General features: G+C 41.4%; 1 protein-coding gene across 1 annotated transcript in view; it reads right to left on the bottom strand.

The window, feature by feature from the left end:
- Positions 1-22,879, bottom strand: part of DROSHA (drosha ribonuclease III) — a 164,123-nt gene extending 141,244 nt beyond the window's left edge. Inside the window, exons 1-6 of the mRNA XM_060774694.2 lie at positions 22,683-22,879; positions 13,749-14,621; positions 9,935-10,027; positions 7,530-7,755; positions 3,103-3,244; positions 192-343 (exon numbers count right to left, since the gene is read on the bottom strand). Of these exons, the coding sequence (XP_060630677.2) occupies positions 192-343; positions 3,103-3,244; positions 7,530-7,755; positions 9,935-10,027; positions 13,749-14,617 (1,482 nt within the window). The 5' untranslated portion in view covers positions 14,618-14,621; positions 22,683-22,879. The remainder of the gene's footprint in view (positions 1-191; positions 344-3,102; positions 3,245-7,529; positions 7,756-9,934; positions 10,028-13,748; positions 14,622-22,682) is intronic.
- Positions 22,880-22,890: the final 11 nt, after the last annotated feature.

Raw genomic sequence — 22,890 nt, 5'->3', positions numbered from 1 at the left:
CACTTTCCAAGAGTAATCCCACATAGAGTGCATCACAGGACTCTAATTGGGAGGCAATTATTGTCAAGGAGAGCTCTTTTGCAATCAAAGCATTGAGGGAGTTGCTGCTAACTTCAGCACTGCTTCGGGCTAAGCAGATCACAAGATGCATTGGCCTGGTGCCAGAGTTTTCTTACATTTTCTGTTCATACCTGTCCAGGATCGTTGTACCACAGCTCCTCATGGAGGCGATCTGGGTGTGCCTTCTTGCGCTTAATTTCAGCGATGACATCAAAAACCTCTGAGTCTGAGCTGCTAGAACAGCTGTCATCCTCCGAGTCACATTCAGAGTCACTGGAACTCCCTGTGCCATCAAGATGTCAACAAAATTATACATTGGGACAAGAATTCACTCATAAAGAAACAATACACTGGGAACTGATGTAGTCGTTATGTTGCTTAGTCCCTAAACCTGTGGCTTTTTTCTCCAGAGTGGGGAGAGTTGGGAGTGCCTTATCAATGAACCCCAAATCTTCCTTTAAAAGTACTTCATAGAAACAGGGGCATGATCACAGAATGGCAAGGAGAAAGAAATACTCTGAATAGGGATCCCTAAAACCACGTTGGCAAAGGCGATGATGTCAAGGAGGCTCTATTCTGAAATAATAATATGAATACTACTGATAATTTTATTTCTTACCCACCTCTCTTATTGGCTAGAGGTAGGGCACAACATACAGTAGTTAAAAACATTATCATATAAAATATGTATGAAATCCTTGTGATGCTTTAACCTCTTGCACCACTGACTAAGAAATTCTGTATTTCACCCTCTTGTTCATTTGGCAGGAGGGAATTAGTATATGAAAAGGGCATCATGGCAACAATCTGCGGTGATCTGCGACTTGCTAGCAGATCATTCTAAAACTATAACACTAAAGGTTGCCACATTCGCAATCGCAGCCCAAAAGATCAGAGCCAAAGTAGCAAAATCCATACTGGGGCTCAGAAATGGAAATGGTTTGGAATGACACAAAGCAGACACTGTTATTGTCATGTTTCTGCTTTCATAATTTTAAAGAACTTGTTTTAGTTTTAATTCTTGTTACGTTTTAAGGTTTAGAAAGTGTTTATAAAGTTAGTGTACATGGCCTATGGCTAGTACAATAAACAATTCATTCATTCATACCAATTGGCCGCAAAGTATATGAAAATAACAGAAATATTTGATGTGCAGAGAAAGGCTTAGACCTTTATGCCTCTCTCTGAACTTAGAAATAAAAATTATTTCAGGCTCAAGGGAGAGGAAACATCAGAAGAGGGTCTCAGGTAGAGCTTAGCAGAGGATCTTATCATAGGCCAAACTGGGTCCACAAGTTATAAATTGCTTCCCCTGCTCTATTCATTTCTAGCAGCCTCCATACAAGTGCTTCAGGAATACCTAGAATTACTAGTAGTGTCACTTACACAAAGGACTCTGTGCACAAGTCAGTGCTTCAATTATAGGCAGAAGTTGCTAAAATTCTTTTCCATGTTAATGTCTGAATGTATCTCCCTCTATGAACCATCTTGGAAGTCAAGACTGTCTGGGGAGACCCTGCTCTCGATCCCACCCTTTCACAGGCACAACTGGTGGGAACAAGAGACATGGCCTTCTGAGTTGTGGCCCCTCGGCTATGGCACTCCCTCCCCAGTGAAATTAGATGTCTCCCTACCTCTTGATCTTCAAAAAGAAAGTGAGGACATGGATGTAGGAGAAAGCCATGAATATACAGGGGAATTATGGCAAGGAAGAAATACCGTGCTTCATCGCATAATAGTCACACTTTTCCCGTGAAAAAAAGGCTCCTGGAATATGGCTTTGGATTGCGTGGTTTTAAATAATTGTTTTAAGATTGATATGTTTTAATTAATTGGTTTTAATGTATATGTTTGTTTTATTCTATGTATGTATATATGGCATGAAATTGTGCCTTTTTTGTGAGCTGCCCTAAGTCCCCTTTTGGGTGAGAAGGGCAGGATATAAATGCAGTCAAAAAATAAATAAATATACATAATAATCCGAAAGCCAGAGGTAGAGATAAAATATTTGTGTTCAGGTCAGAGCAGGTGAAATTCTATATCAGATCAGGCCCCCTCCGGAGAAAAGTCAAGACTTGACTTTTTGAGAAAGCATTTGTAAGCACAGTGTAACTGACATAGGAAAATGGACCGATTAGACGATGTAATTGGTTAATGTTTTCAGCAAGGAGATGCTAATGATATATGTTTGTTATTGACTTTGCTATGGTTTTATATTATTTTAATTTTTCAAATTGGATTTTATGGTCTTCGTACTGACTATGAACCGCCTCGAGTCGCCTGCAGGCTGAGAGCAACGGTATATAAACATAGTAAATAATAAATAAATAAATAACCCTTTCTCTGACCTGAGTGAGGCCAGGTGAAAAAAGCCCCCATCCTCTGCAATTTTTCTTTGTCTGGCCTTTCCCAGAGTTTGCTAAAGTGGTGCTGGCCTCTGAGAAGGATAAAGCTGAACCAAGGAAGGAAAAAGATCTTGGAGCAAATGGGTAGTACTCCTAAATCAGAGCTCACATTTCATGTAATTATAATTTAAAGTAAAACTGTTCATGTGCAATGAGACCTGGGACTGGCTCGCTCACATCCATGACAGTAATGTTGGTGCCAGGTAAAAGAGTGTAGAATTGTTAACCCTTAATCTTGAATAATGGAAAAATTTGGGAGCTGGTACAGAGAAGCAAGAGAGGAAGAGGGATGGGTTGCCTTCTGTAGCAAGAACAACACAATGTAAGATTCCCTCTTCTAGCATAGGAAAGCCTATCTTGTTTTTTGTACAGCAGGAACTGGGGTTAAATAATCCAATGAGTTTGCCGGGAAAGTGATGGATAATGCCGCCCCAAGTCCTTTTGGAGAGATGGGGTGGGATACAAATAAAGTTGTTGTTGTTGTTGTTGTTAATGGTGGAAGAGGGTGACATGAACTCTCATTGGTGAAACAGAAAGCCTTCAGGGACTAGATTTGGCCTCTAGTTGCCTATCCTAGCTGTAAAGTGCTAAGTACTTGTTTCTGGGATGGTTTAGCCATTCTCAAGGCAGTGCTTACCCACATCTTCATCCAGTTTGGTTTTGGGTGGCTCCCACGGTGGCCTGGCAGCTTTGGCCTTAGCCTGACGCTTCCCTAACTCCTCTTCAAATTTTTCATATAAATCTCTGAGGCGGCTCGTTCCGACCACTGAGGAATCTCCCTTGGAGTGACAAAGAAAAGATAACAGTTAAAATGTATTTTTGGAAAGTATGTACATCAACTGAAAATGTCTACCTTCACAACTCTGAACTCAGAAAGCCTATATATATATATATATATATATATATATATATATATATATGCAAACGTATTTTGAAGAATGAAAAAAAATCACAATTGTGTAGATAATAGACAAGTATGCGAGAAGCTGTCATTTCTTATATTCAACAACAAGAATGATGAAGCTGTACATTTATTAATGAGGGTAGAAAGGATATCATAAAAATGGTTGCCCACATGGGTGGTTGCCACAGGTCACCAGCAAATTGCATCTTTGTGTATCCAGGACAAGCAGTGCAAATGTAGGCTTTCATTTATCTGATCATTACAAAGTCCCAATTGCAGGGGAACACCTGAATGTCATCATCACTCGAAAAGATAATTAATATGCAAGGTTGCAGGTTGTTAGGAGTTTCCATGGGGGAGGCAGAAGAATGTAATGTGCCATAAAACATTAACTTATACTAGCGAGACCTCATCTGGCGTGCAGCTGAACTCAATGGGTGGGAAAATCTCTGGTACGTAAAACCAATCTTATGAAGAAACATTAAAGGAATTGGGAAAGTTTCACTTTAAGAAGAGACGGCTGATATGAAACATTATAGCACTCGGAAAAGTCTTCACAGAGAAGTAGATAAAGACTTACACTTTGTTGCCTCAGAGGGCAGAGTTAGATCAAAAGGGCTTAAGTCCAATGAGGTAGGTAGGTTTTGTTTGAACTTTTCAGAGAACTGTCTTGATACTAAGAGAAGTTTGACAATGGGAACCAATTCCCCACAGGGATCATAGACTCGCGCTCAACAGAGGTCTCCCAACAGAAGTGAAGCAGTAAATTGTTGAAGATGCTCTGTCTCTGCAGGCAAAGATGATCTCCAAGTCCTTTCCTGACCCTCTGATGTAGTTAAATTAGCCTCAACTAGAGAGAAATGAGAATTGCTGACACTACACTTACAATCTTAATATAAACAGGGGGCTCGAGTCCTTATTAAGACCAAACCCATCAAGCACACATGACCCAGATTAAACTAATGCAAACAGTGTCAGGAAGATAGAGGAACTGGCATGATAGAGAGAAAGGCTTTATAGTACAATTATCTTATATATTTTGAAAGTAAGTGAACTCAGTAGGACCTATTTTTGAGCAAACATGCCTAGAGTGCAACTATCATACACTGTAGGATTAATGCAGTTTGGCATGACTATGATTACCATGGCTCAATGCTATTATTATTATTATTATTATTATTATTATTATTATTATTATTATTATTTATAACCCACCCTCTTACTCAACTGCCGAGTATGCCTGCCCTGTTTGGCATAAGTCTGCCTATGCAAAGCAGGTGAACATAGCATTGAATGAAACATGCAGAATAATCACAGAATGTCTTAAACCTACACCTGTTGATAAACTCTATAAGCTAGCTGGCATTGCCCCCCCCCTCCCCGATGTGCAATGGGAAGAGAAATAAGGTTGAACACTGTGAAAGCCACCCACTACATGGCTACCAGCCTCCTCCCAAATAAAGGGAAAGAGAACTACCACTCCTCTTGGCGTCACCCCAGCAACAGCAAGGGTATACTTCTGGGCAGTTAGACCAGAAAATCCCAACTGGATGGCTCCCCACGAGGGTCTTCCTCCAGGGGCAAACCAAGAATGGGCAACTTGGAAGTCCCTGAAGAGACTCAGAAGTGGAGTGGGCAGATCAAAAGACAACCTGGCAAAAGGGCACTACTTAAAAGAATCCCACACCTTATGTGACTGTGGAGCAGAACAGACAACTCCGCATCTGTATGCTTGTCCACTATGCCCTGCCTCATGCACAGAGGAAGAATTGTTGAGGCTACAGACAATGCCAGTGCTGTTGCCTGTTTTTGGTCAAAAGGTATTTAGCCACCTGCTCTCCTTCTATTTTTATCAGTTTTATACTAATTTATGCAATGCTTTTGATACGAAATAAAATAAATAAATAACCCACCCTCTCCCTGGGGGCTCTCAGGGAGGTTTCCAACAAATGATGGCAAACATTCAATAGTGTAATAAACAATAGAAACAAACCAAACCAAATCAAAACAGGGTTGCTGTAGGTTTTTCGGGCTGTATGGCCATGTTCTAGAAGCATTATTTTCTGACATTTTGCCTGCATCTATGGAAGGCATCCTCAGAGGTTGTAAGGTCTGGAACCTATAACACCCCAGTGATTCTGACCATGAAAGCCTTCGACAATACATCAAATCAAAAGAATAAACAAACACATCAATACAAATGTATAGTAACTAGCCAAAAAGTTAAGTAATTAAACAGACGTGGTAGATCTAGGGGCGCTTCCACACAATCATATAACCCAGAATATCAAGGCAGAAAATCCCACAACATCTGCTTTGAACTGGGTTATCTGAGTCCACATTGCCATATATTAAAGTTCTAAACAAAAATCGTCGGATTTTATTCAGCTGTGTGGAAGGGGCCTAAATTAACCAAATTTCATGCTATGGAATCCTTGAACTTGTAGTTTTACAAGGTTTTGAGTCTTCCCTGCCAAAGGGTGCTGATGCCTCACCAAAGTACACATCCCAGGATGCCATAGCATTGAGCCATGACAGTCGTGTCAAAGAGCATGAATTCTACCATGCAGATGTACCCTAGGAAATGGGTAAAATCAGGGGATTCTCCTGCCAGAAATAAATTTTGACAACCAAATAGAATTTTTGTTCACTCCTCAAATTTCTAGCACTGCATAAATTTCAGCTGAACATTTAGGTATCCAGTGAAATTCAAATGCAAGAAATGTAAGTAAAACCTACGTATTATACTTTGTAACATAATTTTTGTTCCTGGGTTATAAATGTCATGTCCTAATTGGGTCTACCATAAAAACAAAGAAAAAGTTTATTAAATTGAAAAAAAATGGTTTTTATGGGACATCTTGCAGCACATGTTGCTATCCTTTTTCATTGAGTCTCAACCAATTCAATGTAGTTTGTGGCAGCCACAAATACAAAGTTTCTGGAGTATAACAACTAAGTTCAAAATAAGTACTGCACAATTAAATAAGATGTAACACTTTCCAACCAAGAACAGACTTTTTTCTTGATTTTTTGTTACATAGTGTTATTATTTCTCACTTTCTGCCATGTTAGAGAATTGAGGACTAAAGGAAAATGTCATTGGGAGGCAGAATTCGTCCTTCATTTTGCCTCCCTCCCTTGCCAAATCTGCTTCTAGGATTGTAATGTTGGGTGATCTTCTTTCTGATATTTTTATTATTTCATTTATTATTTTACTCTATTGTTACTGTTGTTATTACATTTCTATTGTTTTACTCTATTATTATTTTATTACATGTATTGTTTTACTCTATTATTATTATTATTATAACATTTATTTTTTACTCTATTATTATTGGAAGGATATATAAGCACATTTACATTGAAGAAAGCTAGAATAATGGTTTAATCAGAGTTGAAGGGTCTTATCTTAAATTATACTTTTATGTAAATATACAAAACTTTTAACCTAATGATGCCTCAACTAATGTAATTTTATTGGTATCTATTTTTATTTTGAAATTTACTGGTAGCTGCTGCATTTCCCATCCTCAGCTTACACTTGAGTCAACATGTTTTCCTAGTTTTTGTGGTAAAATAAGGTGTCTCAGCTTATGTTTGGGTCGGCTTATACTTGAGTATATATGGTATGTGACTTATGTTCGACATTTTATTTTAGAATCGGAGATTTGAACTGTGTCAGTTATCTTACTGATTAAATATAAACGGTTTAAATCAACTCATCCTGACAACTCAGGCACACTGATCTCTAGCCGCAGTGTGAAGCTGTGCATTCTATAAAAGGTGGCATTTCTGCCCCTTGGAAATAACCTTGAATGCACTCATAAAAAGAAGAAACAGCAGATCAAGAATAACTTAAGAATGTTCATGAAAGAAAAGTTTCCCATATCCCCTGAATAATGTGGGATGGAACACAGAGCGGGGAGGGAGGGATCCTTCAAAATCAAACATGTATCAAATCTTATTCACGGCAGTTCTCTCTTCTTACATCAAGCTACATTGCTCTGGAGAGAACCATCTACCCACAGGAGAGAATATATGGCACAACCGTTGTGGTAAGCATCAGCAGCCACAGAGGCCACAGGAATCTTCTTTCTTTGAACTTGTGTTTGCTTCTCTTAGGAACAAAGACACTGCTTGACAGAGTGACTACATACCATTTGATCCATGGGATCACTTGAAAAGTAGCTTTCCGAGTGGGTGCAGCGAATCCACACTGGTTTCAAGAGGTCCTCATCTTCCTCCTCATTCTTCTCAATGGAAGCCTCATCTGGGTCTTTGTCCTTGATAGAGGTGTAATTCTTCTCCCTGGTGGCATTTTCTGACCACCGCTCCCTCTCCTCTTCCCAGCGAGGTCTCTTTCGGTCTTCGCTGGGAGATCGACTGCATGGACACAAAAGGAAACACAGCTTTGTCTTTTGCAGGACAACAAGGCTGAATGAGCCCAGGGTCACCTCTTATACTGATGCACAAAACTTTCACATATGAGCTCTTGGGAATGCATGGTTGAAGGTCTGATTTTGCTAAAACTGCAGGAATATACTTTCCAATTATAAAGTCTGAACAAAGCTAGCCCTTCCATTAGGCAGGCTATGGAAACCACTACAAGCAGCGGATGTTGAAGAGTGAGCAGCTCCACAGCTGTTTCTCCCTATTGGAGGATAGTCTAACATAGAGACTGCCCTCCAGACTAAACTACTGCCCACTGAGGATTTGAAGGATTATACAATACATGGATGAATTTCAGATACTGTAGGCCAGTCTTGTTCAACCTGTAGCCCAGGACAGCTAGAATGTGATCCAACACAAAATCATAGGTTACTTAAAACACAGTGATTATTATTATTATTTTAGTAACTTGATTCCACGGTTCTCAAATACGAACTTTGTAGACGACAACAAATCAGAATGGAATAATCAGTTTATGTGGCATCTATAAATACTGGAGTATAATCCATAATTCACATTATAATTGTATACAGTTCAGCCAGAAGAAACAGAAAAACTGTTAAAATTAAATAATAGAATAAAGAATAAGAAGATTCGATTGCAATGTTGGGCAAAATGAATTGCAAAAAAAACCGAGTGTGTATTTTGTACTAGGCATAATGCTGGTGTGTGCTGTAAGCTCTTATTCTTTGTAGTTGGGTTCAGTTTTACAGCAGTGTATGCCACAAGACAATTCTTCTTCTTTCAATGTGGTCCAAGGAAGGCAAAAATTTGGATGATCCTGATACAGAATATCTTTCAGAGGTGTCAAAACCACCTCTTAGTATTCCTTGCCAGAGAAAACTTTACAAATTAATAAGGGTGCTGTAAGTTGATGGAGAGGATGAACACTTTCAGATTGTCCCCCATCACTGTAATTGGAATGTGAAGTGGAACAATATCTTCCAGCCCAGGCATCATCATAGAATCATAGAGTTGGAAGAGACCTCGTGGGCCATCCAGTCCAACCCCCTGCCAAGATGCAGGAAAATCTCATTCAAAGCTCACCCAACATCATCATCATTACTTACCCTATCTTTTTATTTTTAAAAAAAAACAGTCAAGGTGACATACAATGTAAAATAACCAGAGTACAGCTTACAATGAAAAAATACTGTTAAAAAGGATACAAAGCAATTAAAAAGTAGTTGTTAACATTCTGAAAACTTTTTGGATTCTGCATCTATGGATTCAATCATATATGAACTGAAAATATATTTTTAAAAATCCAAATAGAAAACCTTGATTTTGCTATTTTATATAGACTTGATTTTGCTATTTACCACACTCTTGTATATAACGAGATTTGAGTATAAAATGCTATAATCCACTGTTTCTTAAACTGTGGGTCCTGAACCCAAATGGGGTCCTCTGAGCTCAATGATGGGGTCCTAGTGGCTATTTTAGACATTGATTTGTGCAGTGTTTACAATGGGCTCTGCAGAAGATGCTTCAGCTGTATGTCATAAAAAGGAAAATCAGCCTGTTTAGCAAGTCTTACAAATGCTAGTCTGTTAACAGTAAATGTTTGATTTGAATGCCTGTTTTGTATACCTATGTATACCTGGGGGTCATGTCAAAAAATCTTGGACCAAAATGGGTCCCAAGAGGAAAAATGTAAGAAACCTTACTTTAAGGAATCATATTCACAGTCCAAACAATTAAATGGCACTCCTAAGAGTGCAATTCAATGAAAGAAAAGCTAAGTTACATAAGTTCTGATAATCTTGCAATACTTTTTTATATCTATGTCTCATTACAAGTCAAAAGGCAATGTGGACTGCCAAATATTGTTGGACCACAATGCTCATTATCCCTAACCACTTGTTGTGCTAGGACAGTGGTTCTCAACCTGTGGGTCCCCAGATGTTTTGGCCTTCAACTCCCAGAAATCCTAACAGCTGGTAAACTGGCTGGGATTTCAGGGAGTTGTGGGCCAAAACACCTGGGGACCCACAGGTTGAGAACCACTGTGCTAGGACATGTAATCCAACAATCATTACATTACAGATTCAGTTAAATAAAAAACAAAATATGACTTACTCAATAGTTTCCAATCAGGATTTTATCTTACCTTCCTGTCCTCTTGTGATCTTTTCTATAGGACCTTTCTGTAGATGGCGACTGTCGGCTGTCACGATGACGATGTCTTTCTCTTTGTCGGTCCCTTTAAGTGGGGAAGAAATAAAAGTTCTAAGTTACTTTTCTCAGTGTAGAAAAATCTGGGTCCTACAAAACATAGAAAGATAAAGAATTAAAGAGTTTACCAGCAGCAGGAAGAAACTGAGGCGTGTTTCGTCCCCATATACCACAATGAGACTAACACAGACAAGGAGGTCCTTTGATCCTTATTTAACTTCTTTCTCTCCTGAAAGGTACCACAGTTTTCCAGTCAATGTACCTAGAACAGTAGTTCTGAACCTGTGGGTCCCTCGGTGTTTTCACCATTCAACTCTCAGAAATCCTAACAGCTGGCAAGCTGGCTGGGATTTCTGGGAGTTGCAGGTCAAAACACCTGGGGACACACAGGTTGAGAACCACTGACCTAGAAAATGAACCCAGGTATCTTTATTTGTGTACCAAGATGACATCTTGAAAACAGTGATGACATACCATATTCCCAAAATCAGTTCATCACATTGGATAGTTTATCTCAAGTTCAAACTATAGGCTAGAGCAGATCCACAATCCATTTGGCATAAAGATTTCTATCCTCTAATGCAGGAAAAAGGAGGGAAATGCAGTCTTTTATTTTCAATTCTACTGTAGGGTCACCACCACTGTTGACATTACAATTATCAATCCAGAAAATCAGACATCCCAACGAATACTGTGCAATGAAGTAAGAAATCATATCGCATATCACCTAGATAGTTATCCCTCAATCTAGAAACTCCCAGGATGTTTTTGTGCCTCCAATGGCCCTCTGTAGTCAAAAATATATGAAAAATATTTCAAAAGAACATTTGCTTCAAAGGTCTTTCAAACAAACACGGGGAACTCCTCTGTCATGGGGGCCGGACATTTAAGATCAAAAGAAGTCTGCTTTAAAACAGGCAACGGGGCAAAAATCAGGAATGAAGGCTCCAATATAATAGTCATTTCTGATCATTCCATTAAAATCTATCCTATTCTATTCATTTTGTCATGATGGGGGATACCCCAAAAGCATCAGATCCTGTCTGACCTTGGAAACTATGCAGAGTCAGTCCTTTTTAGTACCTGAAGCAGACTACCAATCAGTCACTATAGGATTTGCTTCCAATGATAGAACTAATAATAATAATAATAATAATAATAATAATAATAGACCTTTATTTATACCCCGCTACCATCTCCCGAAGGACTCGGTGCGGCTTACAAGAGGCCAAGCCCAAATACATCAATAAAAACAGCAACAACAGCAATACAGACAATAAATAAACTCATAAACAAAGCAATAAACAGTAACAATAACACCACGACGCATTAAAAATCTATGGCAGGGCCAAATGTAATAATTAGAATTTTAAAAATGCTGGGCATGACAAGTGACATATAACTAGGATAGGTATTTGGAGAGAGATGGAGCGAGCAGACAATCCTAGATCATTAGTAAAGTGCGATTAGGGACATGTTGCTTAGGGTTGAACTGAGTAATCCTTGCCGAATAAAACACTGTCCACTCTTGAGTTAGATTATCCTTCTGAAAATAAGGATATTTGTTCCAAGATGGGAAAAGGAGGGAAGAGAACAAGAAGAACTCAGAATCAATAGTAGCTAAGTGGTGAAAACAGCTCACAGCACTATGTTTTATTTCTTTATGCCTTCATACAGCTTCTTCATCAGCAGCAGTCTCAGAGCTCCTCCTGGTATGTTTTGGTCTGGTAGCAGCTCATGGGTCCCCAGATACATGTCTTCAAGTCCTGCCCTTTATGTTCAAACACTGAAAGCCCAACACAGAGCCTTTATGTATTTAACATTTTTCATTAGTTCTTGGTGCTATTGAATAAAATATCAATGTTATGGTGGATCCCAGGGCGGCACGCATTTTCAAGACATGCTGCAAACAGTAAAACTGAGATGAAACAAGGAGAGCGTGACTCTAGAGGGTAAGTGTTGTGGGTTGCTGCTGCAATGCAAGAGCAAGTGTGTGCAAGCCAAGCAGACTGGGGATTTCAAAAGAAATACATAGGAATAATAATAATAATAATAATAATAATAATAATAATAACGACTCTGGCACAAGCCAGTCAAGGTGGTCCCAGTGGTGATTGGCACACTAAAGTGCCTAAAGACCTTGGCCTGCACTTAAACACAATTGGCGCTGACAAAATTACCATCTGCCAGCTGCAGAAGGCCACCTTACTGGGATCTGCACACATTATTCGCCGATACACCACACAGTCCTAGACACTTGGGAAGTGTCCAACGTGTGATCCAATACAACAGCCAGCAGAGTAATCTTGTCTGCTGTGGACTCATCTTGTTGTGTTTCTAATAATAATAATAATTTGTACCTTGTCACCATCTCCCCAAAGAAACTTGGGGAGGCTAAGACAGCACTCCAAAGTGCCACACGTACAATAAAAACAATTACAAATAACAAAGATATAATAGCAATAAAAACATAAGCTAGGGGTCCTCAAACTAAGGCCCAAGGGCCAGATGCGGCCCTCCAAGGTCATTTACCCAACCCTCGCTCAGGATCTGAAATGACTAGAAAACACATAACAATGACAACAACAATCCTGTCTCATCAACCAAAAGTAGGCCCACGCTTCCAATTGAAAAACTAATAAGTTTATATTTGTTAAAATTGTTCTTCATTTTAATAATTGTATTGTTTTTAAGTGTTATTTACACTACAAATAAGATGCATAGGAATGCATTCATTCATACATTTTTTTTCAAATTATAATCTGGCCCTCCAACAGTTTGAGGAACAGTGGCCTGGCCCTCTGTTTAAAAAGTTTGAGGACCCCTGACATAAGCAGACATAGAGAAAGACAGCTTTTCTATCTCAGTTTTGTTATGAACTATTGCCTTTCTTATGCTATGAGATATCCAATCAGCTCCAGGTATCCCACATTAACTCAGAGCTAAGTGACTGCTTGACTTTTCCTGATTTCAAGAAAGATATGGCCATAACATGCAATCCATAAGTCAAGTTACCAAACAAATTAAGGTCAAGTTAACTTCTCTAACATACTGCTTCTTAAACTCTGAGTCCCGACTCCAAATGGGTGCCCTTTTGTTGAGGTCACAGAAAATTTGGCAATAGTAAAAGGTTTCTGAACATCACCCATTTACACAAATGTCAGTAACAATGTGCAGTGTTTACTGTAGACTCTGCAGAAAATACTTCAGCTGTAGGGGGAAATCAAGCCTGTTTAGCAAGCCCTACAAATGTTGATTTTCAGTAAATGATTGATTTTCATACCTATTTCATATATGTATATACATGGGTTCACATAAACATTTCTTGGGTGGAAAGGGATCGCAAGCAGAAAAAGTTTAAGAACCCCTGTTCTAATCTATTCCAAAGAGGTTTTGTGATAGTAATACAGGCTAATTCTGCCCCCTAGAGTCACTCTGAGCTCATCTGGAGCACAGGCAGAATGTGTGACTCTTCAGATATTGTTGTACTACAACTAATATTCCTTCTTGTTGGCAATGATGGGTAAGGCAGGTGCGAGCTGCATTTCAGGAACCTCTGAAGTGAAAACTGTTTTATTTGGCAAGGAGTACTTAGGGCCCTTCCAAAAATGTTTTCTGCTTAAAACTGGATTATATGGATCTGCACTGCCAGATAATCTGGGATAAACGAGATGTAGGGCCTGTCTGGAAGGGACCTCAGTTTGGCAAAAAAGCAGGATGCTGTGGCAGGAGAATTAAACCAATTTTACCTGTACAATTCATAACTCCTATGGCGAGGTGGTGTCCGTCCTCTCATGTAATCCGACCTGTGCCGACTGCTCTCTTGGCGCCGTCTGTCTGGGCTCCTCCCTCGATCCCGTCGATCGCCATGACTAGTTGAGCGGTGTCGTTCTCCATGACTGTGACTATAGTCCCGGTGGCGATGTTCATCATAGTGCTTAGTCCTCTCTGGAGACCTCCTTTCAGGCTGTGACTTTTCCACTGAATACTGACTTGGATGCCGGAAATTATTGTTGCTGTTTCCAGGGTTGTTCGCATTTGCACTATTGCTCTGGTAAGAGCTTGTGTTGTGCTGGAAGCTACTGAAATTCGGAGGGGGAAACGTCTGCTGGGAGTAGGCTGGAGAGTAGATAGGCTGATAATTAACCGGTTGAGGCATTATTGGTGGTGGCACAGGATGTGGTAAGGAAGGAGGTGGCATCATATAAGGAAATGTGTTCTGCCCCGCCACATTTGCTACCCCAAGCGAGGGAGGGTTACCAGGATTTGGGACTGGGGGTGGAACTGGGGGGAAGCAAGGCGGGAGAGGAAAAGTTTGCCTCACTTGATGACCTCCAAAAGGTGGCCTCAGAGGGCACTGGGCGATGGTATTCTGTGGTGATGGAGGGATAGGAGGTGGATACGGGACAAAATCCGGCCTAGGAGGTACATAGGTTGTAGATGGAGGACTCACATAGGTAGAAGGGGTCGCATTTTGCTGGTCGTACTGATACTGTACCGGTGACTGTTGAGGATGAAGCTGCCTTAAGTTTTGGGGACGGAAGGTTTGGATTGATGCTCTCATTGCTGTTCCCCCTCGGCCTCGAGGACACCCTCGCCCAGAATGGAAAGACATCATACATCTAAAGTAAGAAAAAAAGAAGAATATATTACTTTTAAAACCCTATACACTTCGTATCCAGCCTATCTTCGAAACCGCATATCTTTCTATGAACTGGCACAGGTGCTAAGATCTACCGGGGAGACCCTCCTCTCGTTCTATCTCAAGTGTGGTTGGTGGGGATGAGAAAGAGGGCCTTCTCAGTGGTGCCCCCCCCCCCCACTCTTTGGAATGCCCTCCCAAGGGAGATTAGGCTAGCCTCCACTCTCCAAGCCTTCTGTACACAACTGAAGACGGGATTTTTTTTGACAAGCCTTGTGAGCTGCCCCAAGTTCCTCCACGACATGGTGGCAGGGTATAAATAAAGATTTATATTGTTGTTGTTGTTGTCTAATATTTACTTTCAATTTGTTTTTAATTTAATCATATTTTAAAATATGTTTAAAATAAAAAAAATTACACTTTTACCCAAGTCTGTTTTTCAACAGGTTATAGCTAGGTTATAGCTGCTTTGAGTCTTGTTTGAGAAAGGAAAGCAGGATATGAATAAATATAATAATACATAATAACAATTTAAAGACAAGGAATATAAATCAAGTAAATACAGCAAACCATCCACTTTTACAATGATGGGGTGCACGACCCCTGTAGTAGTAGGAATAAAGGTAAGGTAAAGGTAGTCCCCTGACATTAAGTCCAGTCATGTCTGACTCTGGGGTGTGGTGCTCATCTCCATTTCTAAGCCGAAGAGCCAGCATTGTCCGTAGACACCTCCAAAGTCATGTGGCCAGCATGACTGCATGGAGCGCTGTAGGAATACCATGAATAAAGTAGGAATATTATTTATTTATTTATTATTTATTAGATGCACTTATTGACCGCCATTCTCAGCCCTTACGGGCGACTCATGGCGGTGTACAGTACACATAAAAAGACAGTTACAGAGGCCAGTATCAACAACATATGACTATACAACAAATACAAACTACATAAAAATCCGCTTCGTCTCTTAGTAGAATCATAGCCAGTCTCATTTTCCTTATACCATTCCAGTTCTCATTACCGTAATGTTGTTGCTTAGCACTTAATTAAATGCCCTCTCGAACAGCCAGGTCTTAAGGCTTTTTCGAAAGGACATGAGGGAGGGCGCCTGTCTGATGTGTGCCGGGAGAGTGTTCCACAGCCGGGGGGCCACCACCGAGAAGGCCCTCTCCCTCGTCCCCGCCAGCCGTGCCTGTGATGCAGGCGGGATCGAGAGAAGGACCTCCCCAGACGATCTCAAGGTCCTCGTGGGCTCGTAGGCCAAGATGCGGTCAGAAAGGTATTTTGGGCCGGAACCGTTTAGGGCTTTGTAGGCCAAGACCAGCACCTTGAATTGGGTCCGGTAGCAAATCGGCAGCCAGTGAAGCTGGGACAACAAGGGCGTTGTGTGCTCCCTGCTACCCGCTCCAGTTAGTAACATGGCTGCCGCACGCTGGACCAGCTGAAGCTTCCGGGCCGTCTTCAAGGGCAGCCCCACGTAGAGAGCGTTGCAGTAATCCAGGCGGGATGTGACAAGAGCGTGTACCACCGTGGCCAAGTCAGACTTCCCGAGATACGGGCGCAGCTGGCGCACGAGCCTAAGCTGTGCAAATGCTCCCCTGGTCACCGCTGAAACCTGGGGATCCAGGCTCAACGATGAGTCCAGGGTCACACCCAAGCTGCGAACCTGCGCCTTCAAGGGGAGTGCGACCCCGTCCAGCACAGGCTGTAACCCTATATCCCGTTCGGCCTTGCGACTGACCAGGAGTACCTCTGTCTTGTCTGGATTTAGTTTCAGTTTGTTCGCCCTCATCCAGACCGTTACAGCGGCCAGGCACCGGTTCAGGACCTCGACAGCCTCCTTAGTAGCAGGTGGGAAGGAGTGACAGAGTTGGAATACCATGAATAAAAAAGCACCAGTTATTTTTTTTTCCCTCTGGGGGGAAAATCTCTTTAAAAATCTCTCCGTTTGTCAAAGGCTGACCATAAAATCATTGCTGAAGTACCTAGAGAAGTGTACCCTCCAGGAAACTTTAGGTCCATGGACACATGCTGAAGGGCCTAGATATTTCTAGAGAAATTGAGAAAATTCAAATCCACTATTAATGAAATCCACAAATGTAGAGGGCCAGCTGTATAGACCAGTGTTTCTCAACTTTGGGGTCAGGACCACAGGGGGGGGGGGTTCAGAGGAGTTGCCTCTGGCCTTAGGAACCCCTTTGGCAGAAAAGGCTGAAGATCTCTCTGCTTGTCCTTCTCTTCCTTTTTGGAAACAGACAGTGAATCCGCCCACCAAAAGCCCTCCTCTGCTGTGATTGGACGGCCTCTCAGCCGGCCTCTCAGCCAAGGGTAGGGCTGTTCCTGAGACTCCAAGTGTGGAGGGGAGAGCAGACGTGGCACAGCAGCGTGATGCAGGCAAGGGAAAGCATGCAAGGCTAGAGGGAGGCTCACACCAATGAGTCCCTTCAAGATATGTGGGTTCTGTGTGGGAAGTTTGGCCCAATTCTATCATTGGTACAATTCAGAATGCTCTTTAATTATAGGTGAACTATAAATCCGATCAACTGTAACTCCCAAATGTCAAGATCTATTTTCCCCCAACTCCACCAGTTTTCACATTTGGGCATATTGAGTATTGGTCCAGATATAGCATTGTTAGAGTCCACAGTGATATCTGGATGTAGGTGAACTACAATTCCAAAACTCAAGGTCAATGCCCACCAAACCCTTCCAGTATTTTCTGTTGGTCATAGGAGTTCTCTGTGTCAAGTTTGGTTCAATTCCATTATCGGTGGAGTTCAGAATGCTCCCTGATTGTAGGTTAACTATAAATCCCAGCAACTAACTCCCAAATGACAAAATTATCCCCCCCCCCCCCCCCCGCAACTCCACCAGTATTCGAATTTGGGCATATCGGGTATTTATGACAAATTCAGTCCCATGAATGAAAATACATCCTGCATATCAGATATTTACAATGCAATTCATAACAGTAGCAAAATTACAGTTATGAAGTAGCAATGAGAATAATGTTATGGTTGGGGTTCACCACAACATGATGAACTGTATTAAGGGGTTGCGGCATTAGGAAGGTTGAGAAACACTGCTCTAGGTCCATCGACACATGCTGTAGGGCCTAGAATTCCTATTGAAAATGTATTATTCAAATTCACTAATAATGAAATTCACAAATATGGAGGGCCAACTGTATAGAACAGTGGTTCCCAACCTTTTTTTTTTGACCAGGGACCTCTCTCCAACATTAGTGTCAAAAGGGTTATGAATCAGTTTATGGTCAACTTTAGATTCAGTTTGATTATTTGGGATGTTGAAAACTGCATTGGATAGACCACATCAGCTCTAGTTTCTGATACAGAACATACGCCATTCAGTAGTCGTCATCTGCTCACCCACAGAAAACTATATTTAATAAGCCTCGGCACTATAAGAGGGTTTTGTAAGGCCAGTCGTCCTCATTGCAACAGTGTAGTAATGGTGATGCCGCACACCAATTTTAGTTCTTGAGAATCACTTGTGGTTCACGGACCTCAGGTTGGGAACCATTGGCATAGACATACAACCACAGATACGCTGAGTATTGTATATATTCCTTTGTCATGTCCTGGTTAATGTTAAGAGCTTTACTGTTCTAAGGCAAATACTTCTTAGAGGGAGACGCTTTATATCTCCTTTGGTAATCACCTTCCAGATTTTAAAAACTTGATTCAGGTACTTAGTTTCTAAGAACAAGAGTCAGAAAAAGCTCCACTTCAAATCACATGCACAGGGAAGTGATTGGAATCAAATAAATTGATTTTTTAAAAAGAGGGATGTCTTAAAGTGGTGCTGGAAAAAAGGCACTCAGAGAACATAAAAAGGAAGGCAGGCCTCAGAAATGAGTGTTGAAAAACTTTTATAAAATGCCCAATGTGAGCGAACAAAGTTGTTCCGCTATAATACAAGCATTGCATTACTAAGAGTATTCAATACTGTACATCTCCCCACCACCACTACATTCATGAGCCTTATGGATTTTTTTTCCGCTCGACAATCTCCGTGGAGCCACCAACTCACTTAGATGGCCTTAGGGTAGCCATTCTTTTCTCTTCAAAAAGATAGCTACGTTAATCTGCTTTAGGATTAAAAGATACAAAAGAATCCAATAGCGTATTTGAGACTAATGGAAAAGAAGACATTTCTAATATCTCTTACTGTGAACACTGCCTACTTCATCAAATGTATCTGACAAAAACGGACTGTATCCACAAAAGCTATACTTGAAATGGCTTCTTCAGGCGGTTTTGATAGTCTCAAAGGTGCTTCTGGATTCCTTTGTGACTTTGATTCTTTTCTTGTGACAGTACTTCCATTTGGGGATCATGACACTGACTGTGTCCAGCTAAAATAAGAACCCTTGCAATGTTTCTGATCCCAGTGAGAACCCCAATGCACTACAAGATATAAAAAAATCTTTCATGTTGAAAGGAAGGGTTCTTCGTGCAAGATCAGGCCTTTTTCTTGGAGATACATTCAAACAGGAAACACAAGTCTCGCTAAAAGTGAAAAATAAAATCTCAGAGCAAATAAAACAACAGTTCTTGTCTAGAGGGATGGTCCTAACTCGTTGGACGTTCACCTTCCAAGAAAGAAAGAAAGAAAGACATCCTGAAAATGGGTTTAGCTCGGAAAGAAAGAAAGAAATAATCCTGAAAATGGGGTTAAATCAGATCATATCACTTCTTATTTTGACTAGAGAGTGTACCAACTTTTTTTTCTTCCAATCTGTTCAATTGCTAAGGAACCACAACAGCAAAAAACATAAACATAAACATGAACTGATTGGTATTAGCAATAATAATAACAATAATTGCAACAACATAGCCTCAGCTGTTGCAAGAAAATCACACAGACGGACTACAAACAAAGGCACAACTCTGTCGCCCAAATAATTCACTGGAATTTACGTCACAAGTACAACCTACCAGCAAAGGTTGTAGAAAATGAACATACAGAAATACTGTGGGAGTTTCAAATCCAGACTGACAAAGTTTTCGAACACAATACACCAGACATCACGATTGTGGAAAAGAAAAAAATTGGATTATTGATGTCGCCATACCAGGTGACAGTCACATTGAGGAAAAACAACAGGAAAAACTCAGCCGTTATCAGGATCTCAAAATCGAACTGCAAAGGCTCTGGCATAAACCAGTACAGGTGGTCCCAGTGGTCATTGGTGCACTGCGTGCCATGCCAAAAGATCTCAGCCAGCATTTGGAAACAATAAACATTGGCAAAATCATGATCTGTCAACTCCAAAAGGCCACCTTGCTTGGATCTCCACAAATCATTTGAAAATACACCACACAGTCCTAGATGCTTGGGAAGTGTTCAACTTGTGATTTTGTGATATGAAATCCAGCATATAGATCTCGTTTGCTGTAATATACTATGTTTTTGTGTCAGTAAAATAATAACAATATTTTAGTTATCAGCTTCTCTTAAGTGTGTAAGTCCCTAACAATGGCAACTATATGAATTTCATGGAGTTTCCTCAGGCAATACTCACAGGTTTTAAGTGATCCTTTCTCTGAAATATAGCCTACAGAACTTGGTATTCATTGGAAATCTCTGTTCAAAGTGCTAACCAGGGCTGTTAAGCTTCCAAGATCAGACAGGATCTGGCACATTTAGGATACTTGGGCCCACTATATCAGCGGTTCCCAACCTGTGGTCCGTGGACCACCAGTGGTCCCCAAGAACGAAAATATGGTCTGTGGCATCACCATGACTACACCATTGCTTCGAAAACATGCGGCAAACGAGAGCGACTGGTCTCTCAAAACCCTCTTATCATGCCAAGGCAACAAGGCTGTCAGGAGGGGAGAGGCTGACTACCCATGAAAGATTAGTACTACCACACCAGCTTATGAAATATGGTTTTCTGTGGTTGAGCAGATGGCGACTACTGGATGGCAAACTTTCTGTATCAGAAGCTAGAGCTGCTGTGCTCTATCCAATGCAATTTTCAGCACCCCAAATAACTAAACCAAATGTAAAGTTGACCAACAACCAATTCCTAACCCTTTTGGTACTAATATTGGAAAGTGGTCCCTGGTCAATGTGGTCCTTGGTCAAAAAAAATGGTTGGGAACCACTGATCTACACAGTAGAATTAATGCACTCTGGCACCACTTTTAACTGACACATCTCAATGCTTCGCTGGCCAACATTTTGGTGCCTTGAATGTTAGCCCTGTTTCTGCGTATATTTGATCTTCTAGTTCCAAAAAATGGCACCAGTTTTCTCTTATCATCACCCACCAGTCGCCATCTGTTCACCCACAGAAAATCATATCTAAGAAACCGGAGCTTATGCAGTCTACCCAATCCAATTTTCTGAACCCTATAACTCCAGGAACAGACCTAAAAGCCAAGAGAACAAGAATTTATTATGGCTGTGTTGTGGGAGTTGTTGTTTACTGGAACATCAACACTCTTTGCCAGAGAAGGCCAAGGGTTTTGTAAAAGCTCTATAGCAGGCATGGGCAAACTTTGGCTCTTCAGGTGTTTTCAACTTCAACTCCCACCATTCCTAACAGCCTACCAGCATTATCACAGAGTGTCTGCGCCCTACACCACTGGAGAAATTACACTGTTTAGCTGGTATTGCACCACCTGACATCCGCCAGGAAGTAGCAGCCAATAGTGAAAGGACCAAGGCAGAGGCAAAAAGGTGAAGACCTGGATGTTTGTGCAGGCGTTTGAGTAATTTAGTGCAATCTGGTAATGGAACATAGGAATGGAACAATGGACGACGAACCTGGACTACGCTTGGATGATGAGAAGATTGGGTACGGTTGTTTTTTGTAATAATTGTGCATTGTAATTGCTTATTGGTAATTTATGGATAATGTGTTAAGTCAATTGTTATATGCTGTATGGAACCACTGCTGTTTCTACTGTTTTTACTGTTTGTGAACCGCCGTGAGTCGCCTTCGGGCTTGAGATACAGCGGTATATAAGCAAAGTAAATAAATAAATAATAAATCTCCAGCTCATCCCTTGTTTGGGTATCAGCCAGCAAGTCAACGACTTAAATCAAGAAATAGTTTTCTAAGATCTACAGAGACACTCGGTGGAACACCTCAGCAAGCGAGAGTCCAAAAGTGGCAGGCTCAAACCCAGAACCTCAATCAATGGCTGATACCAAATGAGAGACTCCCACCTGGGCACACAGAAAACTGGGCGACTTGGAAGGCGCTGAACAGACTGCGCTCTGGCACCACGAGATGCAGAGCCAATCTTAAGAAATGGGGCTACAAAGTGGAATCCACGACATGCGAGTGTGGAGAAGAGCAAACCACTGACCACCTGCTGCAATGCAACCTGAGCCCAGCCACATGCACAATGGAGGACCTCCTTGCGGCAACGCCAGAGGCACTCCAAGTGGCCAGATACTGGTCAAAGGACATTTAATCAACTACCAAGCTTGCAAACTTTGTGTTTTGTCTGTCTATTTGTTAGTTTGTTTGTTTGTTAAAAAAGGCACCGCAACTGTTCGGTCTGCTCCTGACAAGATGAATAAAAATGTGAAGTCATATAATCCAGTTCAAAGAGGATAATGTGGATTATCCAATTTGGTAATCTGGATAATATAGCAGTGCAGAAGGGGCCTCAATGTTATGGGAATAAGGAGGGATCCTGGGAGTTGTAGTTTTGCAAGTTCTTTAGAGTCTTTCCTGCCAAAGAGTGCTGGAGGAAGGGAAGGGGACATCATCTCGGATTTTATAATCATAGGCCCTTTCCACGCAGCTCTATATGGCAGTGTGGACTCAGTTCAAAGCAGATATTGTGGGATTGTCTGCCTTGATAATCTGGGCTCCACAGCAGTGTGGAAGGGCCCGGGGAGGAAGGCATCCACAGCAAAGGAGCTCTGCCTTTGTAGAATGAATGCAGCCATGCAGAATTGGGTTTGGCAAGAGTGTGGACGGCAAACCCCAGGACAGCATGGAGCCAAGCTGCGTGCAGTCTACAGCAGAGATCTGGAGGAAGAAGCTTACCTAGAATCCGGGCTGGCGGAGGGGGGAAAGGGCGGGAGAGCCCCGGAAGAGGAAAGGGCCGGAGGAAGACATCAGAGGGGAAGACGCCTTGGGCAGCCCTGTGTTTGTGCCTCTTGCAAAGGGAGGGAAGCGGCATCGGCGCCCTTTGTTGGCCTCTTCCCTCTTCCCTCCGGCGGCTTGAGGTCCATGGCTCCGCCTCCTGCTCCTC

This window comes from Anolis sagrei, chromosome 4, assembly GCF_037176765.1.
Source record: "Anolis sagrei isolate rAnoSag1 chromosome 4, rAnoSag1.mat, whole genome shotgun sequence".
In the NCBI taxonomy this organism is placed as follows: domain Eukaryota; kingdom Metazoa; phylum Chordata; class Lepidosauria; order Squamata; family Dactyloidae; genus Anolis; species Anolis sagrei.
Note: the sequence above shows the minus strand (reverse complement) of the source record. Positions and strands in the feature narration are given on the sequence as shown.